At 38.4% G+C, this 27,782-nt stretch overlaps 1 protein-coding gene across 1 annotated transcript in view; it reads right to left on the reverse strand.

The window, feature by feature from the left end:
• Positions 1–1,250: 1,250 nt before the first annotated feature.
• Pth2r (parathyroid hormone 2 receptor) overlaps positions 1,251–27,782 on the reverse strand; it is a 182,439-nt gene continuing 155,907 nt past the window's right edge. Inside the window, exons 12-15 of the mRNA XM_004626717.1 lie at positions 14,113–14,207; positions 6,931–7,069; positions 5,538–5,579; positions 1,251–1,643 (exon numbers count right to left, since the gene is read on the reverse strand). Coding sequence (XP_004626774.1) covers positions 1,251–1,643; positions 5,538–5,579; positions 6,931–7,069; positions 14,113–14,207 — 669 coding nt within the window. The remainder of the gene's footprint in view (positions 1,644–5,537; positions 5,580–6,930; positions 7,070–14,112; positions 14,208–27,782) is intronic.

The following is a 27,782-nucleotide window of genomic DNA, read 5'->3' on the forward strand; positions in this document are numbered from 1 at the left end:
AAAGCTGCTTGCTTCATAGTGACTGGGAAGACTAGCAGAAGAGCAGCACCAGGAAGGAAGGAACAAGTGGCCATACATAGGATGCCAAAGCTGTGCTTTCATCACCCACACAGATATGCCCACTGGGTGCTATGCCAACCTTCCAGGGAACCCAAAGCCAATCAAGTTAGGACTCTGCCCTAATTACCACATCATGAGAGTGATAGGACTTACTCCAAAGTGTGTAGTGAGAATTAAATAGACTAATGCTTGTAAAAACCTAGAAGAAATACCCTGTTCTTTACACATACTCAATGTATGTTTTCATATCCAAAATATTTATTGCAATTTTCAAGGTAAAGTGCAGGAGCTAGATATTGACAATATGGATTTACATAAGATTTCTACTGGTTCTCAAAAATAATGTGAGCTGCTGAAAAGAATTTTTTAAATGAGTCAGAATGTGTTTTTAAACAAATTTTTAATTTATCTTACATGCTATTTGTAACAGCACTATAAATAGAACAAAAAATAAAATTATAAAGATACAATATAGTTTACTGCCATATAAATGAGTGCAAACAAAATTAGTTTGTAGACACAAGCTCACCAAGAAAACCTGTGGCCTGTAACAGTAAAGGCGTAAAGATGGGAGGTTTGGATAGCCACAAAAGGAGAGAGATACACAAAATTGTTTTGAGCAATTTTTCTTGTTCCTAAAAAGAATTAATCATACTCAGGATGAATTTATTATTTTATCAATATCCACCCAATGAATTTTCCAGTGCATGCTTGTTTATTGATATTTGTTCTTTTGATATACATTTTTCAAATACTACTCTTAGGCCCAGGCAAAGGAATGCAATGACATACATCAAAGTGAGAAAGACAAAATCACTTATTTCTTAAAAGGAAAATGGTATATACTGAGTGATCTATGTTATATTTAGAGTTGTATTTATGAGAAGGAAACAAACCACTGAAACGTTTTCTACTCAGATGAAGCATATGTACACACACACACACACACACACACACACACACACGCAAACAACCACCACAGAGCAAGGATCATACATCAATTTGGAAAATAATTTAATGCCAAAAAAGGTTATTTCACCAATACCTTCTCTTCTGTGTCTAAAGACAGAAAGCAACTCATATAGCTGGAAAATATTTCAGTTAACCCTGAATATTTCAACCTTCGCACTCAAGTTGAAGAATGTCAGCCAACTAGACCTGCCAGTCCTGTGAAAGCCACGAATGCTGATTCAGATGACATCCTCAGTTTCTCCCTTGCACTCCTCTGCCTCTAGGGTAAATTTCAAGGGCCTGCAAGACTCTTCCACCACCAGCATATCAGCTTCCAGCCTCCGGTGGTCCTTAGTCTCCTTGAGGATGGAATGCGGCAGGCAGTCCTGTTCTGAATTACTCCAGACACAGCCAGGCAAAGTCACATGGCTGTCTGGCAGTCTACTGGCAGTCTTGGGCTTGCCAGAGATGAGGACCATCCGAGTGCTGGCCGCCATGTGTGACTGGCTGCTGGTACTATGTGTCACAGTGGTGAACACTGAGCCATATCTGTGGCTGCCACATGGTGCTGTCCTTTTCCAGTCAATGGACAGATTCCACCTACTCCACATCTTCTTCACCTCAGCCTGAACCTAAACCACCAGAAACATGTGTGTCAGAAACATAGCAAAAGAGACCTTGCAATCTTGTCTCAAGGATGTCTAAAAGAGTAATATTTACTGATTGAGATTCCTTATGTCCCTAGAACTATACAGATACATTCCCTCTCCTCCTCAAAGAACCTTCCAGGCCAGTGTTACTTTTGGAGATAAGCACATATAAGTCAAGAGAGTCAAAGGGCGTTGTCCAAGACTAGTGTTTAAAGGGAGTTGAACAAGAAAAAAATGTCATAGGACTATCTTGCTTCAATGCTGTATATGGTTAGACTTCTAAATTTCTGTGTAAAAATATGTAATTGTTTATTTCTATTTTTTCTTTTTTCTTTTGTCTTTTTTTTCACATTCTGTAGGGATTTAAAGTTTAACATATCAATACGTGATGGAAAATAGCTGTTCCATGCTATGTCTAAGATGTTTGACATTCAGACATATAGTGAGGTTAAGCTCAACTGCCTGTTATAGGGTAATAATACCATTAAGCTTCTCTTCTGGAGGATTAACAACTTAAGTTTGCAGACCAAACGTTAGAGAAAAAGAAGGGCTACAAGGATAGCCAACATTTTGGCCCTAGCCTTTCAAGGTCAGTGAGAACTCAGGACATAAGAGAACCTGTACTGTAACATCCTATAACTCAGTTGGTGTGCCAAATTTTCTGATCAAGGAGATTATGAGGCCACAAAGGAAAGTGATCCAGGATGTATAATACGCCTAAGGAGAGTCACATGGAGAGAAAACATTCTCTCAGGCTTTCACAGAGAGAAAATTGGTCAAGCAATGGCCATGACTCATCCACATGGCTGACACTGACAAAGGATCTACAGACTGCAGTACAGGGTTTCAGGGTAAATCCTGAGGGGATTCAACTGACCTTGTCAGATACAAAAGTTAGATTTCTTGTTATATATGTTTGCTTTATCTTGGTTTTAACCATCTAGCAGAAAAGTATAAAAACGAGGTATAAAAAGTAAAGCCACATGTGCTGAGCTATAAAAGGATCAATTCAACAACATCTAACATTGCCATTCAAATACTCTTAGTGCTGGAATTCACCAAATAACCCAATATAGTCATCAAGTCAACAACTTCTGACATTGCCAGTCCTACAGATAACCCGCTACTATTATGGACTACTGGACTATATTGGATTATTTTGCTGAATTCACACACCTACAATATCTAAATGGCAATGGGATACCCATCTCAGACAAAACTAAACAAAAAGGGGGATATAAATGCAGGTCTATTTTATATCTGTGTATGTAGAATAGTTAGGATAAATACACAGCTACTTTCTCTTAATTCAATGAGAAGAAATATTTGTACTAATAGTGTTTGGACAGGATATCATGTCTGCATCTTGTACTATGAATAACTCTATGAAGACAATATGCAATATATTAAATATTTTAACTGTCCTACTAACTTGCTTTAAAACTGTCTCATTGCTATTTGTTTCTCAATAAAATTAATTTTTAAAAAATAAAGAGAAGTTGAAATGTCTGACATGGGGGAGAGAAAAGAGGATTCCAGCTGGAAGAAAAATAAGCGATAAACAGAGGCAGCATGGCCTGCAAAACTCTCTGCACAGGGCAAGTCCATCCAAATCCCTGTAGTAGTGAGACTTGTCCCAACTCTTAAAATAACAGCTGGCCAAATTCACTCTTTTTCCAGCCAACACACCTGATAATAGTTCCCGGACTTCCTTTCTTAGGACATTTACCAAAAAGGGCTCATGTTGCAAAGATGTCTGGCAACTTGGAAGCTTTTCTCTTAAGGCTTGGAGAACCTTTCCTTCAAGTTGTTATCCTCAAGGCAGGTAAGATCTCTGTGAGAGGACAGAAACCTACACTCCACAACTCGACTACGGACACAGCTGGTCCAACCACATCCACATGGACTAGCTCTGTACTTTTTCACCCCCCTGACTCTACTTAGCCCCTAAATACCTCCCATTTCTTTTTCCCATTAAAACACCCCTTTGCCCAAATCAGAATAAGCTCAGTTCTTTCACTTATTCTCAGTAGTCCCTGGATGAAATCTGTGTCCACCAATTCAACTAACAGCTGGATATCTGACAGAAACAAGCTGAGGGATAGCATGGTAGAAATTCAACTTGAATTTTTTTTTATTATTATAAAAACAAAATAAAACAGAATTTCAAAACAAGATAATAAGAGAGTAACATCATATAGTCTTGCTAGTGTGAGAAGCTGAACAAGTAAATAGGATCCAAAATGTACACTAGATATTATGAATTGGGAAGAAACTGTTGGACTTGAAGTTTTATGGCCATACTACAATTTGCAAAGGCATACTGGAAAAGAAATGAGGAAAGAAGGCTGGAAAAATAGAAATGCAGTCACAAAAAAAGGTGCGGTTCTTGTTGCTAGTCCTTCCACTGAAGATTAAATTCTACTGCTATGAGGCTTTGTTTTTAAATTCTGAGATAAGCTGTAGAAACCTGGGGAGCTGATTGAAAAAGCAAACTCCTACCTATTCATCATAGCAAAAATAAACACCTATACCATTCACCTCTCCCACAAAATAAAGTGAAAAAAATGCAGAAGTAGTTCAGAAAATGAACAGGATTCTATTTAATTAAACCTCTTTCTTATAGAGACTGGCATAGCATCTCACATACCCAAACCCAAAGGTTGTCAGAGGTGTCAGGTGATCTACAGCAATAATAAGTATTGAGTTGCAACAAGATGAAAATCTGAGAGAAGGTGGCAACCAATCCAACAGCAGATATCTTACAAGACAAAATTTATCATCCAGTGTGGTCACTTCTCTTTGATCACCCCTAAATGAATTAATATTGTCACATCATCAGCATGTAGCTTAAAAGCTAAAATATTCTAATGGATTTGTTCCAGGGAAATATACTGGAATTTTTAAAATAATTTGAAATGAAACATAAGTTTCAGTATTAACTATAATATGAAGTTCACTGGTGAGGTATCAACTTGTACTTCAATAATTTTTTTCTTTAATATGAGTTTATGCAACTGAGCTGACACTAACAGTGATAAAGCTTTAGCTTGTTTAAATTAATGCTCACTTTCTCAAAATAATTTATGATTAAAATATTTCCCTTTTGGGCTGGGGAAATAGCTCAGAGGCCAAAGTGCCTCCCTAGCAAGTGCAAGGACCCAGGTTCGATTCCTCGTACAACACATCATGCTGGCCCTGCCATGCCAGACACCAAAACCAGGTGTGATGGCACACGCCTGTAATCCCAGCATTGGGGAGGCTGAGACAGGAGGATCACTATGAGTCTGAGCTGCATAGCAAGACCCTGTGCCAAATAAATAAATAAATAAATAAATAAATAAATAAATAGTTTTTAAAAAATATTAAAATCTCTCCCATTCTACTACCCATTCTGTTATAAATCCATGGAGTCCTCTAAAGACATTCAGATCACACTGTGTTGGCCATTTATAATCTAACAACTTTATTTCCCAAAGTCCCTGGTTTGCCAGCTTAATCTTCAATACAATAGCATTAGGAAGTGGAGTCTATGGAGGTATTCAGTTAGAGCACCACCTTAAAGCCTTCATGAATGGATTAATGCTAACTAGAAAAATGCTTGAAGTTGTGAGTTTGGTCTTTTGATTTGCTTCCTAGCATGTGTGAGCATGCTTGCCCTTCCGCCTTCTTCCAGGAAATGGCCAAGTAAGAATGTCTTTGCCAGATGTGGGCTCTATAAGCATAGAATTTCCAGCTTTTAGGATCATAAGAAGTAAACCACCATTCATTCATTATGTATCACCCAGTCTCGGGTATTGTGGTACAAAATTTACTAAAATGCAAGTTTTTTGGAAATTAGACCTGTCCAGTACTGGAGGGCCCCTTCATACCTACCTCTCCATTGCAGTAGCAGTAGACAATAGACACAAAGAAACCCTGCAAAACAGAAAAGATAATGAGCCCACTGATAGTTCATGAAGTTCACAACACTAAAGTACCTCATGTCAGATGCCTAAGTTCAAAAGCTGACTTTTAATTATTCCTTCAGCAAATCATACAGATTATTTTCTCTTATAATATTTCCAAATCTTAAATTTATTGTTTCTTTGAAATCTTTCTTTGATGTCAGCTAAGCCAAAGAATTGAATAAAATGCCCTAAGATAAAAAAAAATGACTTCTATTATTCTGATTTCATTTATATTGCACTCATCAATCACATAATACACATGCACTGCTCGGTAAAATATATTTATGCTCTATAATGCCAGAAATGGTAAAAACACAAAGAATCTTTTCACTCACTCAAAAATCTCTATTGAGGATATGCAGCATTCTAGGAGCTGCTTAGTATGACAGGGGCAAGGAATAAAAACAAAACAACTCTTGAAGAGAAGAGACACGGATCTGACACAAACAGCCACATGAGAAAAACAAGGTGATTGAGGGTTGAGCTGACAAAATTATTGCTGGCAGAACAATGGAGTGGATGTATTAGTCAAAGAACGAAACTGAGCAGGGCTTCTCTGACACGTAAGCTCCTTTGAGTGACAAGAACAGGAAACTGGATTGCTGCATAGTGATTACAAGGAAAGCACTGTAAGCAAATGGCACAGCAAGTGTGATCCCTTGAGAAGCAGAGTGTGGAAGCAACGATGGGTTTGGTGGCTGCAGCATGCATGGCTCCGTGGAATGAAGTGTGACAGCATGCACATCACACAGAGCTGCACATGTCAGACAATGGCATTTGAACTTCTGAGGGCAAGAGGAAGCCTTCGTTTATAAATGATAGGATCAAATGTGTATTTCAAAGATCCTACAGGCAATTTGCATGGACTACACTTAACAGGCAGGAAGCAACAGGATGGAGGCTCATCTATGTGACAGATGACAGCCATCAGAGTTCAAAGAAGATGAAATGTTTGTGGCAACCTCTTCTTTTTTGCCTCCTTTTCCTTTTTTTCTCCTTCTTCCCTTCTTTCATCTTTTATTTCTTTTTCCACACACAAAACCAGAGGTCTTTGCTCTGCGGGAGCTATAGACTTTACAACAATCTGCTGCTTATGTCAGGACCAGGCTTACTGGTATGAGAAACAACTCCAAAACTGCCCTTGGTAGGCTCAAACTTAGCCTGACCACTGCTGGAGGGAACACTGCAAGTACCAGAGAACAGTGCCCTCTCGTGGCCCTTGGACACTGGATGAATCATAGCCAGAGAAAAGGCAGAGAAGGTTGCCAGGGAAACAAACAGCACACAACAGGGCCCAGGGACTAGGCTAGGGGGTTTACCTGAAAGGAGTTGAAAAAGAGTTCACAGTGCATGCGGATCTCCCACCAGAGCCCCGTGAAAGAGTGTGGCTGGCAGATGAACACGATGTAGTGCACGCCAAAGACCAGAATCAAGACAAGCGTGGACTTGGCCAGTTTCCTGAGAGAGAAGAGCAGGCTTTCTATTAATCAACCTAGAATGCTTCCCAATAAAGGCAGCTTGAGGGAAAAGCCTAAGCAGTGCTAACAAGACCTAATTCTCCTCTGTCTCTTTGGACTCTGCTACTTTTGCTAGTTATTGTTTGGGGCGGGGTTCTTTTCTTTTATTTTGTGTTGTATTGTTGGTCCTTTCTCCTCTTTCTATAACTTTTATACTAAATCATGTAGTTGAATTTTTTCAGACAGTTGGAACAAAATGGGAAATAGAAGAAAAACTGCTGCCTGCTGCCAGATGTACCTGGGACTGTCTGTTTTCTGTAATGTCCCTGTCACATCTACCTTCCCTAACCTGTCTGTGATAGGCTCAAGTTTGTGATTCTCCTGCCATATCTTCCTCAAAATGCTGAGATCACAGGCATGTACCAGCATATACTCAGTACAATTAGCACCCTTCTCCTCTCATTTCCAGTCTTCTTGACTATAGGAGACTATTTTTATAAAGCTGTTAATTAGCACTTTTTTCTGTCATCTTTTTTAGATTCTATGTTTGAGAATAAAACAAGCATTTCCTCTACTCACATTAGCTACACTCACCTTCAGAGGCAACATTAGGCTTGTTTTGTTCAGCTAAAATTCATCTACTCTTAGAAATATCTTCCATGTTCATATGAGCTAGCTGTGATCAATTTCTCCTGCTTTTTCATAATATTCTCTGTCAAAGTCTATAGTAAAATCTCTGTAGTTCTATTTCTGCCTAGTTTTGTTTTCCAAGAGTAAGGTGACTGACACTACTTCCCTTAGCTGACTTTTCACATACATTTTCTTGTGCATTTGGAGAAATGCTGTTTTCTAGTAGGATTATGTGTTAATTTTAGGTGTCAACTTGTAAGAATGAAGGAATACCTAGAAAACGGGTAAGGCATTATTTCTGCCTATCCATAAAGATGAAACTTGGGCTACTTGGTATAAAGTGTATGGACTTTGTGGGGAAGTTCTCAGTGGATGGGCACCTCTGCATCGCCTGAGAGACCAGACAAAACAAAAAGGCCAATAAAAGGTGAATTTGTTCTCCTTCTTTTGGATCTGGAACATGCCTCTTCTCCTGCCTTGAACATCAAAATTGCAGGTTCTTGAGCCATTGGATTCTGGGACTCATACCAGCAGCCCCTTGGGTATCTAGGCCTTCATTTCAGACTTAAGTTTATACAGTTTACTTCCTGGTTCTAAAGCTTTTGGACTTTAAATGAGCTACGCTATGGGAGTCCCTGGTACTCCAGCTTGGTGAAGGCTTGTTATAAGACTTCTGAGCCTCCATGAACTCCTCTAGACAGTCCTCTGTCATATAGCTACTTAAATGTATCATCTATCTATCTATCTATCTATCTATCTATCTATCTATCTATCTAGCCAGCTAGCTAGCTATCCTTATCTATAGCTATAGCTATCTGTCTTCTCACTTCTATTTCTCTGGAAAATTCTGACTAATCAGGATGGGCTTACTCCAAATTACCTATAGTGATCTCCCCCTCCCATTATTGATGCTGTTGTTACTCCTTTCCTCCTGAGGATGGACAGGACTAGGGACCTACTTCTGATAAATTGTGACAAAGATAACAGGATGCCACTTCTGTGATTATGCTGCATAAGACTATAACCTCCATCTGCTTAAAAGACTCTCTTATTTGCTTTTTCCAGGAAACAAGCTGCCATGCTGGGAACTGCAGTGAGAGAGGCCAATGTAGTGAGAAAAAGAGGCCTCTGGACCATAGCAAGCAAGCATCTGAATGCTTTGTTGTTTTGTTTTGTGTTGTTTGCCTTTTTTCATCCAAAATAAGCTGTCCATGTGGCTGCTTCTTTCACATATCTCAGATTTCCTTCTCCACCTATAAATTATTTCTTCTCTTAATCTCTCAAACAATCTAACCTTTCAACCTCACTAGCTTTTTTCCAGATGTTTTCTTTTGTTTCTTGGAAACAAGCTGTGTAGGTGAGTAGAGATCACACTGGACAAAGAAAACTGGATTCAGATTCTGCACTCGATATTAACTACCTGTATGATAGTGAATGGATTTTCCCTCTGAAATGATGGAATAAAGCCCAGAAGCCCATAAGAGTTCTGACACTTTGCATTTTTACTAGAAATCATCACTCACATAGAAGGTGGACAATCCTGAAAAAATCATATTGCAGTGCCCGAGTTAGATGGTGACAGCTGGCTGTACCTTCTCTCCACCTCATTCTCCTTTGCCTGACTTATCTCTCAGCAGTGCCAGGACCATCTGCCCCTCTTGGTTCAGTGTCTTCTTTCTGTCCCTCATTGACAGTTTCCCTGTAGCCCCAGGCATTTTTCCCTGTTGTTTGTCATCCCCACCCCTCATACCTTGCATTACTTACAGTGATTCAATTTGAAAATTCTACATTAAGTCCATTTTGTTCAAGATAGCATCCCTGAGAAACAATGAGTCTCTCTGACCTAAATGATTTTCCCCTTTGTCAGACCTTCTTGAAGGTGTCTGTACTCTTCCTGAATCCTGACCTGTAAGCACTATCTTCTCTCAATTATAAAACTGGGCACAACACTTTCAATGCCTTCAAGGCATTTCAATTCAATATAATCTAATACAAGAAATCAACATTAACTACACTTGCAAAACGTTAAAAACATTGTCTAGTTTCACTTTGAAAGGACAATTATATTCTTTTCTTTAAGATGAAGGCCAAATCCCCCTGGAGACTGTTCTCAAACTTGAGCTAACTTTTGATTATAACAGCATTAACAGATCCAATCATGCATTGCTTATATATGACACACCACAGCAACATGCTCATACATGTGAAGGTCTGAGCACACTTTGGTTCCAAACTGACTAAGAAAAGTTGGGTTTGGCAATTAAATTTATTTCTAGTGGATACCCTGTTAGCTTGGTTATCTGGATTGTCTCTCTTTGTCTATGACTCAACTCCTTCATGAACCCATAGAGGTAAAAAAAAAAAAAAATAGTATGTAGAAAACAAATAGTACTTGCATTAATTTTCTATTGCTTTGTAACAAATCAGCTAGGACTTCATTCTCATATGATATGGGGGTTCTCTTATAAACTCACTCAGATTTTTCAAAGACCTTCACTCCTTGTAGTGTAGGACTACTGTTGCTAGTCAGTCAGGGATGACTTGGTTACTATCGGCTATCATGAGGTCCCAACCTTGGGTTCTCACAATGTATCAATCACCTCTTAAATGAAGCAGGAGAATCTCCTATTGGCTACCAGAATAGAGCCTAATATCACCAAAGAGGAGGCTTATGTACCTCCTTTACTACATATTATAACGTAATCAAAGGAAAGGCAACTATTTCATTACAGGTCTTGCCAACACTGAAGGTGAAGGGTGACAGAGAAACAATTATATAAAACATGTACATCAGGGACTAGGAATCTTGGGGCCATCTTAAAAATTAGCCTACCACAGAAATGCAAATAATCTTGCCTAGAAAAGTACAGATTATATGATTGTAGCCTATAGATACTGACAAATTTCGCTGGTTTACATTCATTTATAAATTATTTTCAGCATCATCTTCTGACCATATGTTTTCTTTCAAATCAGTTATAATATTTTAATACTTTCTCATTAATTAATGAGTTCAGTAAGATATTAGAGGTGTGATGTTCATAGGAGCTGTGATTATATCTTATTTTAGAATTTGGTCTGCAAGGGCAGTGAACAAGCTAAAGTGATGTGCCAAGCAAATGCACACATAGGCCACTGCTTGTCCATTTATGTAAGAGCAGACACCAAACAATCCTGTGCAGATTCCTTTCAAAGTCCATCTGGTCGGCAGTGCACATGGCACAACTTTCACAGCTTGCCCCTGAAAGGCACAGCTGTCTACTGAAATGATCGAGGAATATAACAATGATGGTGGCCCTTGGACATGATAGAAATAGGATAATGGTTCTTCTCTGTCATGTTAAAGCCATGAGAAGAATCCAAAGCAATCAAATGGTTTGGAGACTCAGTGGATTGTTTAAAAAACAGATGTCTAATTATTGTAGTTTCTATCCCTAGGAGATCTCCCTGCACATGAACAGCTCAGGCAATGCTGTTTTCTTTACAGAATAAGATTTTGCTAATAAAATAAAATCCTATTTCTCCTAAGACTATCTTGATTGCTATTTAATCTTTCTTTTTGCTATGTGCTTATACATAGCACTTTGTATATGCATATTTACCAATATTCTCCTTACTTTAGCACAGAGATTAAATCAATCTCTCCTCCCTCACTCGAGATTATGGGTTAAAGGAAGGCACTCAGAAAATACCACAGTTCCCTGTGTAGCACACAGCCCTGCTGCAGCCTCTTCAAATTGCCTCATTTTAGCCTGATAATCACCAAGTGAGAAAGCTATTATTACCCCATTTCCGGTGAGAATAGAGGTTCATAGAAGAAAAGTACTCACCCAAAATTACATAGTAAAAATGAGGCAGCCTTAAAATTTGTTCTCTTTAATATCACACTGTATAGTAAGTACTGGTTGGATTAATTCTAAACATAATAAACATTAAATGTGATTTTGTCTAACATTGAATGTAAAATCAAATTAGCCAAAATGTTCAAATATTCTTTTTTATTGCATTTTCCATCTCATGTTCTCAACTACTATCAACTTAACATTGTACAGAAATTGTATTGTAATGTAAAAAGGGGAGAAATATATTATTTCCTGTTAAATCTGATAGTTAACACCAATTTTGTTTTAAATAACTGGCTGTAACCTGAATGTACAGTCTTTTCCTATTCGTGTATAAGCTTTGCTCAGCTGGAAAGAATACCTTAGGTCTGAAAGTTATTTGTAAGCTTTCAGAATATAATGCATGGAAATGTATTTAATAATGGCTTCCAATGTCAACAATAGGAAATTTTGTCATTTTTCATTGTTTTATTTTAATAAGAATGTTTTAACATTTACTAGTCAAAGCTAATAATAGAATGAAATTCAAACTTAAAGATACAAAAACAAGCAGACATAAATGTACACTTCAGCCGTCATGTTAGGAATATCAGTGAGCCAGAATACAAAATTCATATTCTTTTTTTAATTTGTTTTTGTTTTCATGGTCTCACTATGCAGCTCGGACTCATAGTGATCCTGCTGATTTCTGCCTCCCTAGTGTTGGGATTACAGGCATGTGCCATCATTCCTAGACTCCATCACTGCTCAGTCACCTGGGGGCAGCGCTGGTACAGCATGTGGGGCCAGGGATCAAACCCTGGCCCTTGGGCCTACCTAAGCAATCGCTTACTCCACTGAGCTGTATCACCAACCCTGAAATTCATATTCTTAAATCTGCTTAAAAAGCATGACTTGAGGGCTGAGGTTACAGTCCACTGGCAGAGCATGTGCATGGCATGTACCAAGGCCTGGGTCCAATCCCAAGGGCACAAGCAAACAGAAAGGCCAGACTCGATGATCTAAAGCCTCAGAAATGGTACACTGATTTGACTTTTCCATTTTCTGCCGGGTAGATTTCCAGATATTTCTCTCTCAAAAAGAGTCATTCTCTAATATATTTTTATACATTATTTACTATGCAATACTAAGAATATTAAAATTACTAAAATTAATACTAAATAGTTACTAAAATATTAAATATGTTTCAGCTGCATAAAAAGGTGTATTTAACTGCAAATTGCTTTCCTTAATTGTTCTTAGTCTGTGTCTGCTCTAATTATCAACTTCAAAATTTCAGAATTATTAAAAAATTATTTATTTCAAATTGTGAATAGTAGCTAATTTAAATTTATGATATGGAATTCTGTTCAATTGTATTGAGAAGTAATCTCCCATCAGTGAACTCTAAATATTATCTATTTTATCAATATTCTAAGATAAGTCACCCTTTGTTACCTCCAAAGTTTTCAAATCACTTGGAAAACCTTTTCCTGACTGCAGGGTCTCTATAGAAATAAGTATCTTACAGAACTAAAGAATTAAGTCATGCTCAGGCATTGTTATACTATTTCACTTTATGAAGCAGAAAGAATGGATGGTTACATCTTCTATTGCTCTATCATCCTTTGGCCTCTGTCTTCACCAATGGGACATAACAGAGGCAAGCTATTTTAGTGTAGAATGGGCCTTTTGCTGTAAACTTGTAGGCATGATTCAAAGTGTCTTACCAACTGTAGCACACTGAAAATAATTGAAACTAGCTGCTTCTGGTTTGTCCACACCAGGCTTGCTATGGGGACACACTCCAGACCATACCTGCACTCTCCACTGACCATGATACCCGCATGGCAAAGAGGAATGAACCCTCAAAGGATTTAGAGCATATTTCTAAATAAAGATCAAAATGTGAACTAAGATTTAGACCTCTCTATGTCTAAAATAGCATTTCCTAATGATGTGAAGCAGAGAACTACTGATCCAAGGATTGTAATGACTAAGCGACATCCACCTGACTCTGCTTGTACACGCTTAAAATGTTCACTGGGACAAAGTGATACAGCTTTAAGAATTTTGATTGATGATTATTAGCACTCAATTTTCCCATTTTCATGAAGGACTAAATAATAGACCCCCTTCAAGCAGTATATTTTAAAGTTCTTAAAAGTTTTTATTTGGTAGATGCCAATTTAATAGCAGAACTGAACATAACAGAATAATCTTCCTTGTTTATTTTCAGTTGTGACATATGATTAAATAAATATAAAATTATATAAGGTCATCCAGAAGAGATTTTCCAGGTTTCACATTAAAAATACCAATTTTCTGATAACAGATAAAAATTATACTGAGACTTTTAAAAACATTTTAGATTATTTATAGGTTAAACACACCCATGCATATGTAAAACAAGGAAATCATATAATTAAGCTAAACAAAAATACACAATGATAAATTTAACCTCTTAAAGACATTTTAGATAATATTTGGGTTTTTTATTATAAGTAGTTCAAATATTCTAATAATACACTAATATACACTCTTTTACTCTACATATTCAGAATACTTCTCCTGGTGCCTGTTCTGGAATTACCTGTATTGTTTTCTCATATCGTGCCCAACCGTGTTGGTCTCCCAAATCTTAGTAGCCAGGACTCTGACAGTATTAAGAAACAGAATGAAATTCAACTGAAAGAGAAGAAAATATTATAAATTATTAGTCTTCAAGATGTTTATGGAAATTTACACTACGCAAAGACTGAAGATTACCAATTCCATAAATGTGAATGGGAGAATCTTAGATAAGACACTGAAATATTACTTATTCTTGATTGTTTTCACTGAAACACAAAGATTAAAAAAGAAAAAATTCAACCCTACAAACTAGAAATCCAAGAATAATCAGCCAGGATCCAATTGCCAAACCAGAATTCAAATGAAACCCTGAGGCAGAACTAGCAGGACAAGAAATAATACTTATCATAAAAATATAATTATATAAATGCCCTTTTTAAATTGAATTGATACCTAGCTTCTGTCTGTATTTTCAGTGAGAGAACAAATAACGTCACTTGGGGATTTCACCTATGACGTATGAAAGGTATCTTAAGATGTATATTAAGATTTAAAACAAAAAAAAAAGATGCTGTATAGGAAAATACCTGCCATAGTGTAAGGTATTAAACAGAATTTGGCATGTTACAGGTATGTCACACAAAAAACAACATAGTTCTGTTTTTAAAAGGTAGAGCCAGGAGCATTAGTGGGGTGAGTCTTTTTTTTTTCAAGGATCAAAATGGTAAGTGAAGAAATCCACCATGAAGAAGAAAGAAAAGGGGCTGGGAATATAGCTCAGTGAGGGGAGGAGGAGGAGAAGGTAGAGGGGGAGGAGGAAGAAGAGGAGGAGGAAGAAGGAGGAGGAGGAGAAGGTAGAAGGGGAAGAGAAGGAGGAGGAGAAAGAAGAAGGAGGAGGAGAAGGACAAGGAGGAAGAAGAAGGAAGAAGAAGGAGGAGAAGGAAGAGGAGGAAGGAGGAGAAGGATGAGGAGGAAGAAGGAAGAGAACAAAGAAGGAGGAGGAAGTGGAGGAGGAGGAGGAGGAGGAGGAAGAAGAAGAAGGAGAAGAGTGAGGAGCAATAAGAAGGAAGAGAAGGAGGAGAAGGAAGCAGTCAGGTGTCAGTGCCAGAGCAGGACTCAGAAAAGAAGAGGCATCAATCAGGTTCTGCAGTCCCAGTGATAACCAGTCCTGCTGACACTTCAACATTTCTGGAGTTCGGAGAATTCCTGGTTACTGGATAATTTTATGTGCCTGAGTCATCAGTTCAGCAGATTGTTTGTATCAACTACAAATCCTCTGCTAACCTATTTATTTCGTTCTACCATTGACTGCACTATAAGCATCCCTGAACAATTTCACAATTTGTGAGCTGGTAGAAAAGGTATGTCTAAGCTAATCATAGCTGCCATTTCTTGGAATACTATCTAAATCCCACATGAATATTGAATAGACATTTTTCTTATGTCCATTTATTATGTATTTTAAAAATTCCAGTTCAAAGAGATTAAGTGATTTGGCCTGGGTGAATCAGCTGAAATCTGAACCAGGTCTTTGTGAGTTCATACTGTGAATTCTTAATAATGGTCTTATCTTGCCCTTCCATATAGACAAAAAGATGCAAAACATGAGAGCTGAGGATTTCTATCTGTCCCTCCTACATCATGCTGCCTACACAGACAGCCTTTTTCAAGAAGGTGAAACCTTGTTCATCTACCACATTCTGAATGGCTCAATTTGATTCCTGCCCATGAATAACTGCCCCTAAGAGGGACACAGGGCACGTGGTGTGTACAGTCTGCCAAGATGGATGCACAACCTCATGTAAAGGACAGTGAGGTGTGCACTGAAGCTGGAAGAGCTTGGGAGCAGGTGGGCTGGAGGTGTCATTCTCCATTCCCTATTTCCTAAAAAGGAGGAGTTGTAAATGGCTCCAGATGAGCCAGCCTTCAGTTCCAGCCCACTAAAATTCCCAGAACCAAAGACTCTGTCCTCAGATCAGGAGACCACAAATACTAAAAATACCTAGAAATTTGACTGGAGGAGATACAAATTAAATAATCCAACTGTTTAATAACTGAGAAGACAAACTTAAGGACAGTCAAATAGATTTCAGAAATAAGAAAAATTAACTTTGAACAGAACTGGCTGTCTTTTTTTTTCCATAATTTTATTGAAACACAAATAGCAATGAGACAGTTTCAAATCTAACTGGTAGGTCAGTTTCAATAATTAACACATTGCATACATTCTTCCTAGTGGTTAATTGCTGTGCAAGATGCAGACATGATATCCTATTTACAAACACCTTTAGAACGAATCCCTCTATTCATTAAGAGAATGTAACTATATATCTATCCTAACCACTTTGAATACACAGATACAAAATGGACATTCATCTGTATCCCCTTTTTTTGTTAAGTTCCATCATTTAAATATTATAGGTGTGTAAACTCAGCAAAATATTCTAAGAGTTCAGTAGTCCATAATAATATTGGGTCTTCTGCTTCACTGGCAATGTCAGAAATTGTTGACCTGAGTCCCCTACAGCTCAACATAACACCAACATTTTGGCCCTAGCCTTCCAAGAACTGGCTGTCTTGAGACTGACAAAATACACATTTGCATATATATATATATATATATATATATATATAGTTGGATAAAATTCTAAATTATAATTTTGTATAACTTAGGAAAATATAGGATATAGGGCAATAAAAAAGTAAGCTATTGGCTACTAAATATTGTAAATGTTTTAAATGAATTGATTCTTTAGTCTTCACAACAATGGTACAAGACAATTATGTTATTGTCCTCGTTTGTAAAATGAGGCACAGGTTATATAAATTATAGTCAACAACACACCTAGCAAGTGTCAGATTGCCAATGCATCCCATGTAGCCTGCATTCCCGGTGTGCAATTTTACACACTTCATAATTCTGTTCATCACACAGAATAGCCTTGATAGTTGATTGTGGCATAAGATGGAATACTTGGGAGGACATTTAAGGAATCCTCACAGATGGATGGAAAAGGACAAAGACCTGTGTGGGGTAGAGTGAAAGGCTTACATAGGATGCACAGAATTGAGAGTCAACATGCAGAATATTCTTTTTCTGAAGGAAAGATTGGGACAAATAGGACAAATCAGTAAAGAAGTAAGAGGAAAGTACTCTATAAAAGAAAGACTCAGGGCCAGCGAAATAGCTCAGCAGATTAAAGCACCTGCAAGCAGGCACAGCGGGTAGGGGTTTGACCCCCAAGCCTACCGTGTTGGCCCCACCCCTGGGGTGCACTGAGATGGCAATTGAGACTGGACATGGTGGCACATGCCTGTAATCCCAGCTCTTGGGAGGCTGTAAACAGGTGGATCACTACAACTCTAGTCTAGCAGTGAGACCCTGAACACCCTGTAGGCCCTTCCCCAAAAATACAAAAAAAAAAAAAGACTCTACAGATGGAAAAGTAACACAAAATATTAGGCAAGAGGAATAAATGAGGGGGCCAGGGAGATAGCTCAGCAGCACAAGCGCAAGGTCCTGAGTTTGATCCCAGGCACCAAAAGAAAGGTGGGGGGAGGAATAAAAAAGAACAAGAACAAGAAAATATGTCTATCATCATTATTCTATAATTTTATTATTATTATTATTATTATTATAAGGGAAAGTCATTAGCACCCCTTCACATATCCACCTTCAAATTCTACTTCAAAAGAAGTTCAGAGAAAATGGAAGAAAAACAGAGGAGGTATGGTAGTAATCATACCACTAGTCAGTATTAAAGTCAGTAACAGAGTCAATTTTTCACAAATATAGAAGGTGCATTCTTTCTGAAAGACAAATAAATTCAAAGACTTATTTCAAAACTGACCACAATGAATTCAACTGAGAGCTCAAAATTTCAGCCAGGAACCTCTGAGACTACCCTACAGTTTCCCTGGCCTGGCTCCTTCTGGCCACTCCCCACTTCCATGTTCTCACCAGATCAGCTCAGTCTCAGGCTCCGGGCTAAACATCATGTTTTTTCAGCAAGCTTTTCCTGACACCTGCTAACCCAAACACAGCACTGGACATGCTGCAGTGTTTGCTTTGCCTATTACAGTTAGGCTGTGTGAGGAGAATTTGGTGTTCATCTGCCCCATCTGGCATCTCCGTTGCCTCACACTGTGTCTGCCGCATTTTTAATGTTTAGTTAAGACTTGTTCAATGAGTGGATGAAAGAACGAATGAACGAACAAATGAATGAATGAATGAATGAATGAATGAATGAATGAATGAATGAGATATGCCTGATCTTATATTGGAGAAAATCAGCAGCTCTGCCTGCATACATGCCTTCCTTGGGGTCTCTCACAAAAGACATAATGAGAAAAAAAAATCAAAATTTAGATATAGGAAAGCTGACAGTTAAAAAGATCTATGAAGCCACCTTTCCACATTTGAAATGTTCACTGTGGGAGACCAGATAGGAAGATTAAGGCCCAACTGGCCCCTTCTGTGAGCACTAGGGGAAAAGGCGGTGTGAGTGCATGCGCCATGCTATAGGAAAGTTGATATAGCTGAGATCTGTTGCTTACCCAGATGTGTACCATGCACAGTGGAGGAAAATGAATCCTGCACTGCTCTAATTGCCTGTACTCATGTCTCAGTGGATAAAGGGAGGGTACACCAGTTACTTAGGGCTCTTTGTAGAAGGGACACAAGAGCCTCCTGGCTCCCCAAATTTTAACCTAATTCTGTGTCTCTTTCTTGTCATCTTCACCACCCTCGGTCAGGTACAAGCTTGTAGGCTGGATGCCACGTTCATCAATGCCTTTGAATACACACTAGAAGAAGTATCTTCTCCCTGGCCCTGATCTTACTTTTCAAGGGAAGGGTTTCAACTGATATCCACTTTTTTCTTGTCCTCTTCCTTATCTTTTCCCCATCCTTGGAGGAAACAGGTGTATTTGATGAGTAAATAAGGAAAGAGATGCCAAGAGTGTGTGGGGCAGTGTCTACTCCTTTCCTTCACAGACCTGCAGTGAGCAGACTGTCCTTCAGAATCCTGTCCCTGTATACTGGATTAGAAAGAGCCCACTGATTATGGACATCTTCAGCCACTTGGCTGACAAATGTAAAGTCACATCCTCCAACCCAGCCTCTAATAGCAAGTAGGATTTTGTTTTCCTTCTTCCTCCACCCATTTTGCTTTAGAGCCTGACCAGTTTAAAATCAGGGCATCAAAGAATAATGATATGCTTGCTTCCACTCAGAAACCCTCTGAAAACATACTGCGCACATGGCCTGTATACTGGATTATATTTCAACATCATAGACATAAGAAATGTCTTCATTCTCTTTTGTGCAAAATGGTATTAAAGGCTGAACTTTTAGTGATAAGCAATCAACTTCCTAATCTATACAAAATACTATAATTTGATTAGCTCTGATATATATAAGACAAAAGCTAGTTTATTATCAGTTGGAATTCAACTTGCAACTTAAGGGGAGAACGAATGGTAAATGTTAGATCTTTAGTTTCATTTGAGGTTCTATTTCTGACTGATTTAGGAAAGGAAAGGAATTCTGGAAGAAACATTCTTTTCCCCCTGGGGAGAAAGTCAATTCTGCCAAAGATTAGTGACAACTTTTCCATTTTTCTTAAAATTCCTTCTTTATCAATTGTCTCTCTCACACCCCCCTTGTTTATGGAGACTGAGCTTTCTCTAATAACACCTGAGGAAAAAATGAATCCCTGGTGAAACAGCAGACAAAAGCTAGTACTTTCTGTGTCTACTTTGCATATTTTGAAAAGAGCATTGGATATGACATTTTTAAAATGTATCACTTAAATTTTTTTCCTAAAGGTTTTTATGGGAAGCATCATCTTACTTCAGCCAGCATCCTGTGAGATAATGTTTGACAGGTATGTTGAACAAAACATTAGTAAAATAAATAAATAACAGAAGCTGTCTGCTTAATAATGCAGCTTACGCAGTATTCGGTATCCGGGGGAGTAACTACCCGGTTAGTCACGCAAACTAAAGCATTACTCACACAATGAGTAACCTCAGGATAAACATCAAAAGCTATTTGTTGGACCCAGAGATTAGATTTTAGGTTGAATACACAGTGGCACCAAGAACTAAGCACCTAAAAACATGTAAATATATGCCAATAAAAAGTGACTCACAAAAGAAATAACCACCTCCAACCGCTATTCCCTAACATTCACCAATAACTATAAACTCGCGTGGTTGCATCAATTCTCCATGGGATTACTCAAAGGCCAAAATCCCTTCAATAATGTTGTTAGATGAACATCAGACAAAATATTATCAAAATGTGGCCCAGTGTGAACATTCTTTGATCCCATGGCTAATTTTGAAGGAGCTACAGGAAAATGAACTACTGCCTACAGAAAAGCAATCATACAAATTCAAATGTCTTCATGAATGACTAACCTCAATTTCCAATTTTAGTTTTCAGGTTTTCTTTTTCAATGACACCTGAAAGTTACTCCAAGACTAAGTTTTAGATTTTCGATTTCCTTACCCCCACTCTATAAAACTGGGTTGGATGCTTCTCTCCTGAAACTTGGTAACTCTGAAAGAAGTTTCCATCCTTCCAGCATAAAAGATATGCAATTCAATTAGTTATCCACTTACATTTTCACCCATGACAATTTCTACCTTTTTTCCTTAAAAGTTGTTCTTTTTGCACATTGGCATTTTAAGTCAGCTAAGATGAAGTGGCACATGGTGCAAGAAAGACACTGGGGCTTCTCAGCACCCTTGGAGAAATGGATTTATAGAATGGGATCTATGGGACCAACTCTCCTCAGAACAGCAGAACCTGGGAGCTGCCTCTTCATGATGCAGTGAGGACCTCCTTAGTGACCGACATTAGCAACCTCAAGTAATGCATGGTTGTTCTCTCTCATGCAACACTCTGGAAGATTACACCAAAAGGTAAGTCTGTCTGAGAAAAATCTTCAAAATATCATATTGATGTCAGTATCTCTCTTCAATAGATATAAGCTCCTCCAACTGAGTTTATCTAATCCATCCACCACAATGCCTCCAGTTTTCTTCTTAAAACTAAAATCTAATGAAAATTTTTAGTTGTTTCAATTTTCTCCATGACTGACCACAATTTAAAAAAACAATTCCCAGGTACTGTCTTATAGAATAGGAATCCAACCACGGTTCTACTCCTGTACAACTTCACAGTCCAATCTCCTACATGTTTTGTAGAAGCTTCCTCCATCCAGACACAGAAAATAATGCCCAACCATTTACAGCTTGGCATGCATCTCTGGGCCAGGAAAATTTCTCTCCTTTCTGCCCATTTGGTGACTTAAGACTTTCCTTTCATACTTCAAGTTCAAATCTTACCTTTTAGTGTTTGCTTTTCTAAGCCTCTGGACAACGTCTGCTGCTTTCTTTCTCTCTTTCTTTCTTTTTGCCAAGGATCGAGTTCAGTACCTGACACTTGCCAGGCAGGTGCTTATGCTGCTGAGCTATCTATCCAGCTCTACTGCTTTTAATACACCTACTCCCATTTCTGTTATTGTGACCTCTACTATTCTGAAGCCTTATGGCTACTTCTATTATAAGCATGTATTAAGTGAGTACATTAAGTACTTTACACTAAGTACTACACCTTAATTATTTTATTTAGTCCTATAATAATCCTATGAGGCAGACTGATTGATTGATTGACTGATTGATTGATTTTTGATGGAACCAGGGATTGAACTCAGGCCCTTGCGCTTGTCAGGGAAGCACTTATTCTACTGAGCCATTTCCCTAGCCCCTGAAGCAGATTTTAGAAAACCCAATTTATATTTTTACAAAACCTCATCAAAGAAAGGTTAAATAAAGTGAAGTCAGCAGCTGATGATAGTTGGCACCACGATCCCTGTACTTCCTGGTACAACTATGAAGTCTACTCCACAAGCTACTAGGAGTTGTGCCTTGTCTACTGGGAATGTATGACTTGGTTATGAGATTTATTGCTTGTAGAATAACAAGTCAGTGAGAGCCAACAAAATCTAAGATCCCTAAAGCTCCGAAGCCCTGTGATTCCAACTTAAATATTTCTTTTGGGGCTAGTATTCCAGTCATAACTGCAACCATCATAATAATATCAATACACTAGTTTCAGTTGACTATGAAATAAATTATTTTTAAAATTATTTACAAGTAGAAGATATTTAAAAATTTTGGGCATGCTTATCAAACAATCCTCCTGTGATGTGCTATCCAACATATATACGTATTTTCCATTCATTTAATATTTTTTTAGACATCAATGTAAGCAGCAGACACTCTAGGAAAAAGAAAGAATAGGAATCCCCCCCCCCAAAGCAGTGCATGGAAAAACAAAGCTGTACTTAAAATGCAATAAGTTTCATTTTTTAAAATGCCTTAACTTTAAGTCCCTATAGAATATGATGAAAAAACATTGAAAAATTAGAATATATCTTAAAAATAGACATACAGAATTAAAAAATTCTTATGTTTATACGTAAGTCCAAAAATCTAACCATATACAACCTTGAAGCAGGACAGTCCCACAACATTCCTTTTCCTGTCTCCTGCCTTCATTCACCACTCCCTTCTTTTTGAACAATTATCTACCCAAGAGACAGCACTGCAATACTTGATGAAAAATACCTGTTCCAAGTTATGCCTAAGATGTTTGATATTCAGACAGATAGTGAGGTTAAGCTTAACAGCCTAGCTTGTATGGTAATAACAATAAGCTTGTCTTCTGGATGATTAACAACCTAAGTTTGCAGACCAAAATTAGAGAAAAAGGAGGGCTGCAAGGAAAGCCAACATTTTGGCCCTAGCCTTCCAAGGTCAATTTAAGACTCAGGACATATGAGAACTTGTACTGTAACATCATGTCACTTGGTAGTGTCCCAAATTTTCTGATCAAGGAGATTATGTGGCCAAAGAGGAAAGTGACTGATGATGTAGAGTGTGCCTAAGGAGAGTCACATGGAGAGAAAACTTTCTCTTAGGCTTTCACAGAGAGCACACTGACCAAGCAATGGCCGTGACTCATCCACATGGCTGACACTGACAAAGGTTCTACAACCTGAGGTACAGGATCTCAGGATGAATCCTGAGGGGATTTCACTGACCTTATCAGACCCAAAAGCTACAACTCTTGTTGCATAGGTCTTGCTTTATCTTGGTCTTAACCATCCAGCTTAAAAGTATAAAAACGAAGTATAAGAAGTAAAGCCATGGTGTTACGTTGAGCTGCAGGAAATTCAGGTAAACAATTTCTGACATTGCCAGTCAAGCGGAAGACCCAATACTATTATGGAGTACTGGACTCTTTTAGAATATTTTGCTGAGTTAACACACCTATAATATTCAAATAATGGAACTAAACAAATAAGGGGATACAGACGAATGTCCATTTTGCATCTGTGTATTCAAAATGGTTAGGATAGATATATAGTTACATTCTCTTAATGAATAGAGGGATTTGTTCTAATAGAGTTTGTAAATAGGATATCATGTCCACATCTTGTACAGCAATTAACCACTAGGAAGAATGTATGCAATGTGTTAATTATTGAAACTGTCCTATCAATTTGGTTTGAAAAAAAATAAAATTTAAAAAATAAATAAATAAAGTGCCTGAGCCAGGTATAGTGGTGTACACCTATAACCCAGAGCTCTGGGAGGAATATCACTAGTTTGAGGCTAGTAAAGGCAACTTAGGGACTTGGTAAGAACCTGTATTGATATTTTAATTTTTTAAAAAGGGTTGGAGATGTAGCTCAGTGCAAAAGCCCTGGGTTAGATCCTCAGTACGACAAAAAACAAATAATAATAATAATAATAAGTGAATTTATAAAGAGCCTGATTACAAGAAACATACCTAATGCCCCACAAGTACATGGACATCCACTTATCACACTGGTCAAACCTAGTAGAGTAATTTCAGATTTCATTTTAGTGGAATTTGTCTAGTGTGCTATTCTCTAGACAACTTCCTTGGGCTGCTACTACTATAGACAACTAAGGTGAATAGAAGTCAATATGCAGTCAGAAAGGGACTGGGCCCTCAAGGAAGGCAGCACAAAAAAAAAAAAAAAGTCATCAGAATTATAGCTGGAGGAAAATCTGGAGAGCACGCCCTCAGATGGAGACATGACAGCCAGACCTGTGGGATACATGGCATCATGAGCTTTAGTGAGCACCGCCTGGTGTCCAGACACTCCTCAGACACAGGCAGGGACCAGGATAGAGGCTCCTCCCTTTGTTAAGAATTCCCTTGCTTTTCTCAAGTTACCTTGCCACGGGACTCATTTCCCTATTGGATCGATGTTAGGTAAGTGACTATACTTGTAATACTATAGACTGATTGTAGCTTGACCCACACTGTATCCACGTTGTGATGTAGCTGCATAAATGAATGACCCCTGACAAACAGCCTTAGCAGTCACCCACTCAGCACCCCTCCTGGAAATCCAGGAGCTGTTAATTCTTCTGTATATTAAAAATAAATAAATAAATAAATAAATAAATAAATAAATAAATAAATAAAAACCTGATCTAACTTCCTTCTTTGATTCACGACTCCATTCCTCAGTGGTGTGAGAACATGAACTCGGCACATTTAAGACCTGACAGGCAGGACAGAGTTAACATTTTTCCAAATCACAATGAACATGATCCACACTGCCTGGGTTTGTTCTGGCTTCGGCACTTCTGAATGTGCAACCTGAGGCAAGTTTTAACCTTTCCTGGACTTACACAGAGAATCATGAAAATACTTATCTAAAAGGTAGCTGACAATTAAAAAGGTTCCGACTTTTTCTGAAGGACAACAAGTGCTCAAAATATTTATTCATGGAATTCTTAATAAAAACTGAGAGTCTGACTCTGTGAAGAGATCAAAGGAAAGACTTTCTTAAAGTAAAATTTGAGCAAGTCCTTAAAGAACAGTTTGATCCCCTAAACAGAGGACAGAGTGATAGATGAAGGGGAACAGTAACATAGGAAGGAGAGAAAGGTAAACAAGGACAAATGCTAGTTTCTGTTCTTTTCCTAAGTGTAAGACATTATGCACATACTCCTGCTCTACACAAAGAATGTGAACATGTCCCCCCAAAAGGAGGAAGGGGATTGAGGAAGAGTTCAGGGGAGAAAAGGGAAACAAAAGGGAGAGCGCAAAAAAGGGAATTAATCAATCACCAAGTCCACACAAGAATGTAACATGATGTAGTACATCCAGGTACTACTAAACTAAAATAATAAAAAATATTAAAAATCTCAGATTTTGACTACTACCAATCCTTCTAACCCTGTATGCTGGTATCCTTGAAGCCATCTCATTAGTACCACAAAGCAAGATCATTCAGCCTCCCAATGTGTACTTCTGTTTGTGATTTTAATTCTTGTCAGCTCTTATAGATCCTACATGCAGACCCTTGTGTCTCAGGGAGCAGAGGGCCCAAGCAGGACCTATGTGCAGTGGGGACATTGGTGGGGATGTACTGAATCTGCCCACTTCACCTTTACCTCTTCTCCCAAGCCTTGCTGCCCTGCCTGCTGCGTCACCCGCTCCTTGAGCTGAGTGAGGTTGAAGAAATGTTTGTCATGTATATGAATGTAGGTAAAAAGAACATGGTGGAAGCATTCTGGTTGTAATTTTCATTTTGTCTCCCTTAGGTGCATGGTAACCGTTTTCTCTTTACAAGTATTGCCCAAAACAAATGCAGGCTCTGTGTAACTTTACTTTACCTGTCTCTTATTTCACCACTTCCCCTGTTCCCCTAAGACTTGTACTTTGTACACATGTTTTGGTTTTTTCCACAATTATCAATTGAGTGGTCACTACTGCAGTGAACAGATAGGCTTTATTAAAAATCAATAGAGAAACTTACTAAAAGCAGTTTCTGCCTCTACAGATAGACTCTACATTATAGCAATTAGAAAGGTAAAGAAGAGAGAGAAGCTAGACTGAAAAAGGTGTCAGGTAACACAGTCACCTTGAGAATTTATTAGGAAGAGTCAACAGAACAGAGGAAGCCAGAACATTAAAGACCAGGAAAAACATCCCCCTCATCCTCCTGATAAAATGCAAAGGAGATAAGTAGTAGCCACTTAAGGACTGTTGTTTAGTGTGTAAGACACGCGTGCACACATACACACGTCTATGTTCTCACTTCAACATCACTACCTTACTGCACCAGATACACACATGCACACATGCACACATGCACACATGCCCCTTTTATAATGATTAAGTCTAAGCTATTTGCCTACAATGGCCCCCACTTATCCATCCCAAAAGGAAAAGAAGAAATCAAAAGACCTGAAGAATGTAAGCAATATGCCCAGGTCAGGATCAAAGACTGTCAAGAGAGCCAATCAGAAGTCAACAACTCCTAGGTGCCCACATGGGGCATTGAAACATCACAGCTGCTAAATAAAAGGAGCCACAGATGAGAGTGTGGAGATATTCAACTCTGATGACATTTACCCTCACAAGGTAGCTGTCATCTTCTTTCTTTTCCATCTTTTTCCCAATTAAATCATCTTACTTTATTTTAAACTCTGCATCTTTAATTCATTATGAAGTGGAAAGTTACATTCCTAGCAGTTCTGTGTTCCAGACAAGGGCTGGTAGGTACATCATTTCCACACAGCACTATGTGCCAGGACAATCTTGCTGGGTACTAGGGATAAATTTAGGGGAGAACTTAGTTCTTATTCACGTACAGTAGGTCTTTCAGTTCAGTGGACACCATCACCAATCTATCATCAGAAACATTACACATTGTGATGCTGGTGAGAAGGAAATCTCGCTGTACTCTGGGGATCATAAGAGTGACCTCATTTTGATTGGGAGGCATCAAAGTGGTCACAATGAAGGTGTGGAATTAAAAGTGAGGAAGGGAAAAAGAAAGAAGCGGATGTCAGCCTTTCAAATGTACACTGAGAAGTGTGAACAGCCTGACCAGGGAAGAAGTGGACAAGTGAAGGAGCTAGCAAGAAAACAACATAGTGGGTGGTGTGTGAAGGGGTGTAAGCACCAGAGATAAATCTTCTTTGTGCTGTCAGAAATGCTAGATTGTATCGTAAGGCACCAGGACATGGATCCTGCATTTAAAATCCCAGATGCTTCCCTTCAGAGCTGCCTGCCCTTGGTCAGTTTCCTTGTGCAGAGGTATGGTGAAGATTAAACTGATATTGGTAAAATGCTTAATCTAGTGCTCAGCATATGATAAACACTAGGTTATATTTGTATTTTTTTTCCTTTCCAGTTTTGCAGTGTTCGGCAGAAAGTCAACAGCAGGCTGGGGACAGATAGCTGTGGGGCTAATTGAAAAGCAAAGAGAAAGGATCACCCCCTGCACATGCCCTGTTTCTGCACCAGACCACAGGTGAGGAGTTAGAAAAACCTAATCTACCTAGAGACTCTACCTAAGGGGTGAGTGGGGACCTACTTCTCTGATGTTAGTAAACACAGCTCTTTTTATTTGACTTAGAACAGACACCTCAGAGGATAGAAAGAATGTTCCTTTAAAGATCCAGTTAATCATATAAACACAACCAGAAACCTTATTCAATACAGCACAACAGCCCCTTTGTCACCTCTCTCTCTCTCTCTCTCTCTCTCTCTCTCTCTCTCTCTCTCTCTCTCTCTCTCTCTGTCTCTCTCTGTGACTTATCTCTTCTCTGTCCCTG

This window comes from Octodon degus, unplaced genomic scaffold, assembly GCF_000260255.1.
Source record: "Octodon degus isolate 3935 unplaced genomic scaffold, OctDeg1.0 scaffold00016, whole genome shotgun sequence".
Classification (NCBI taxonomy): domain Eukaryota; kingdom Metazoa; phylum Chordata; class Mammalia; order Rodentia; family Octodontidae; genus Octodon; species Octodon degus.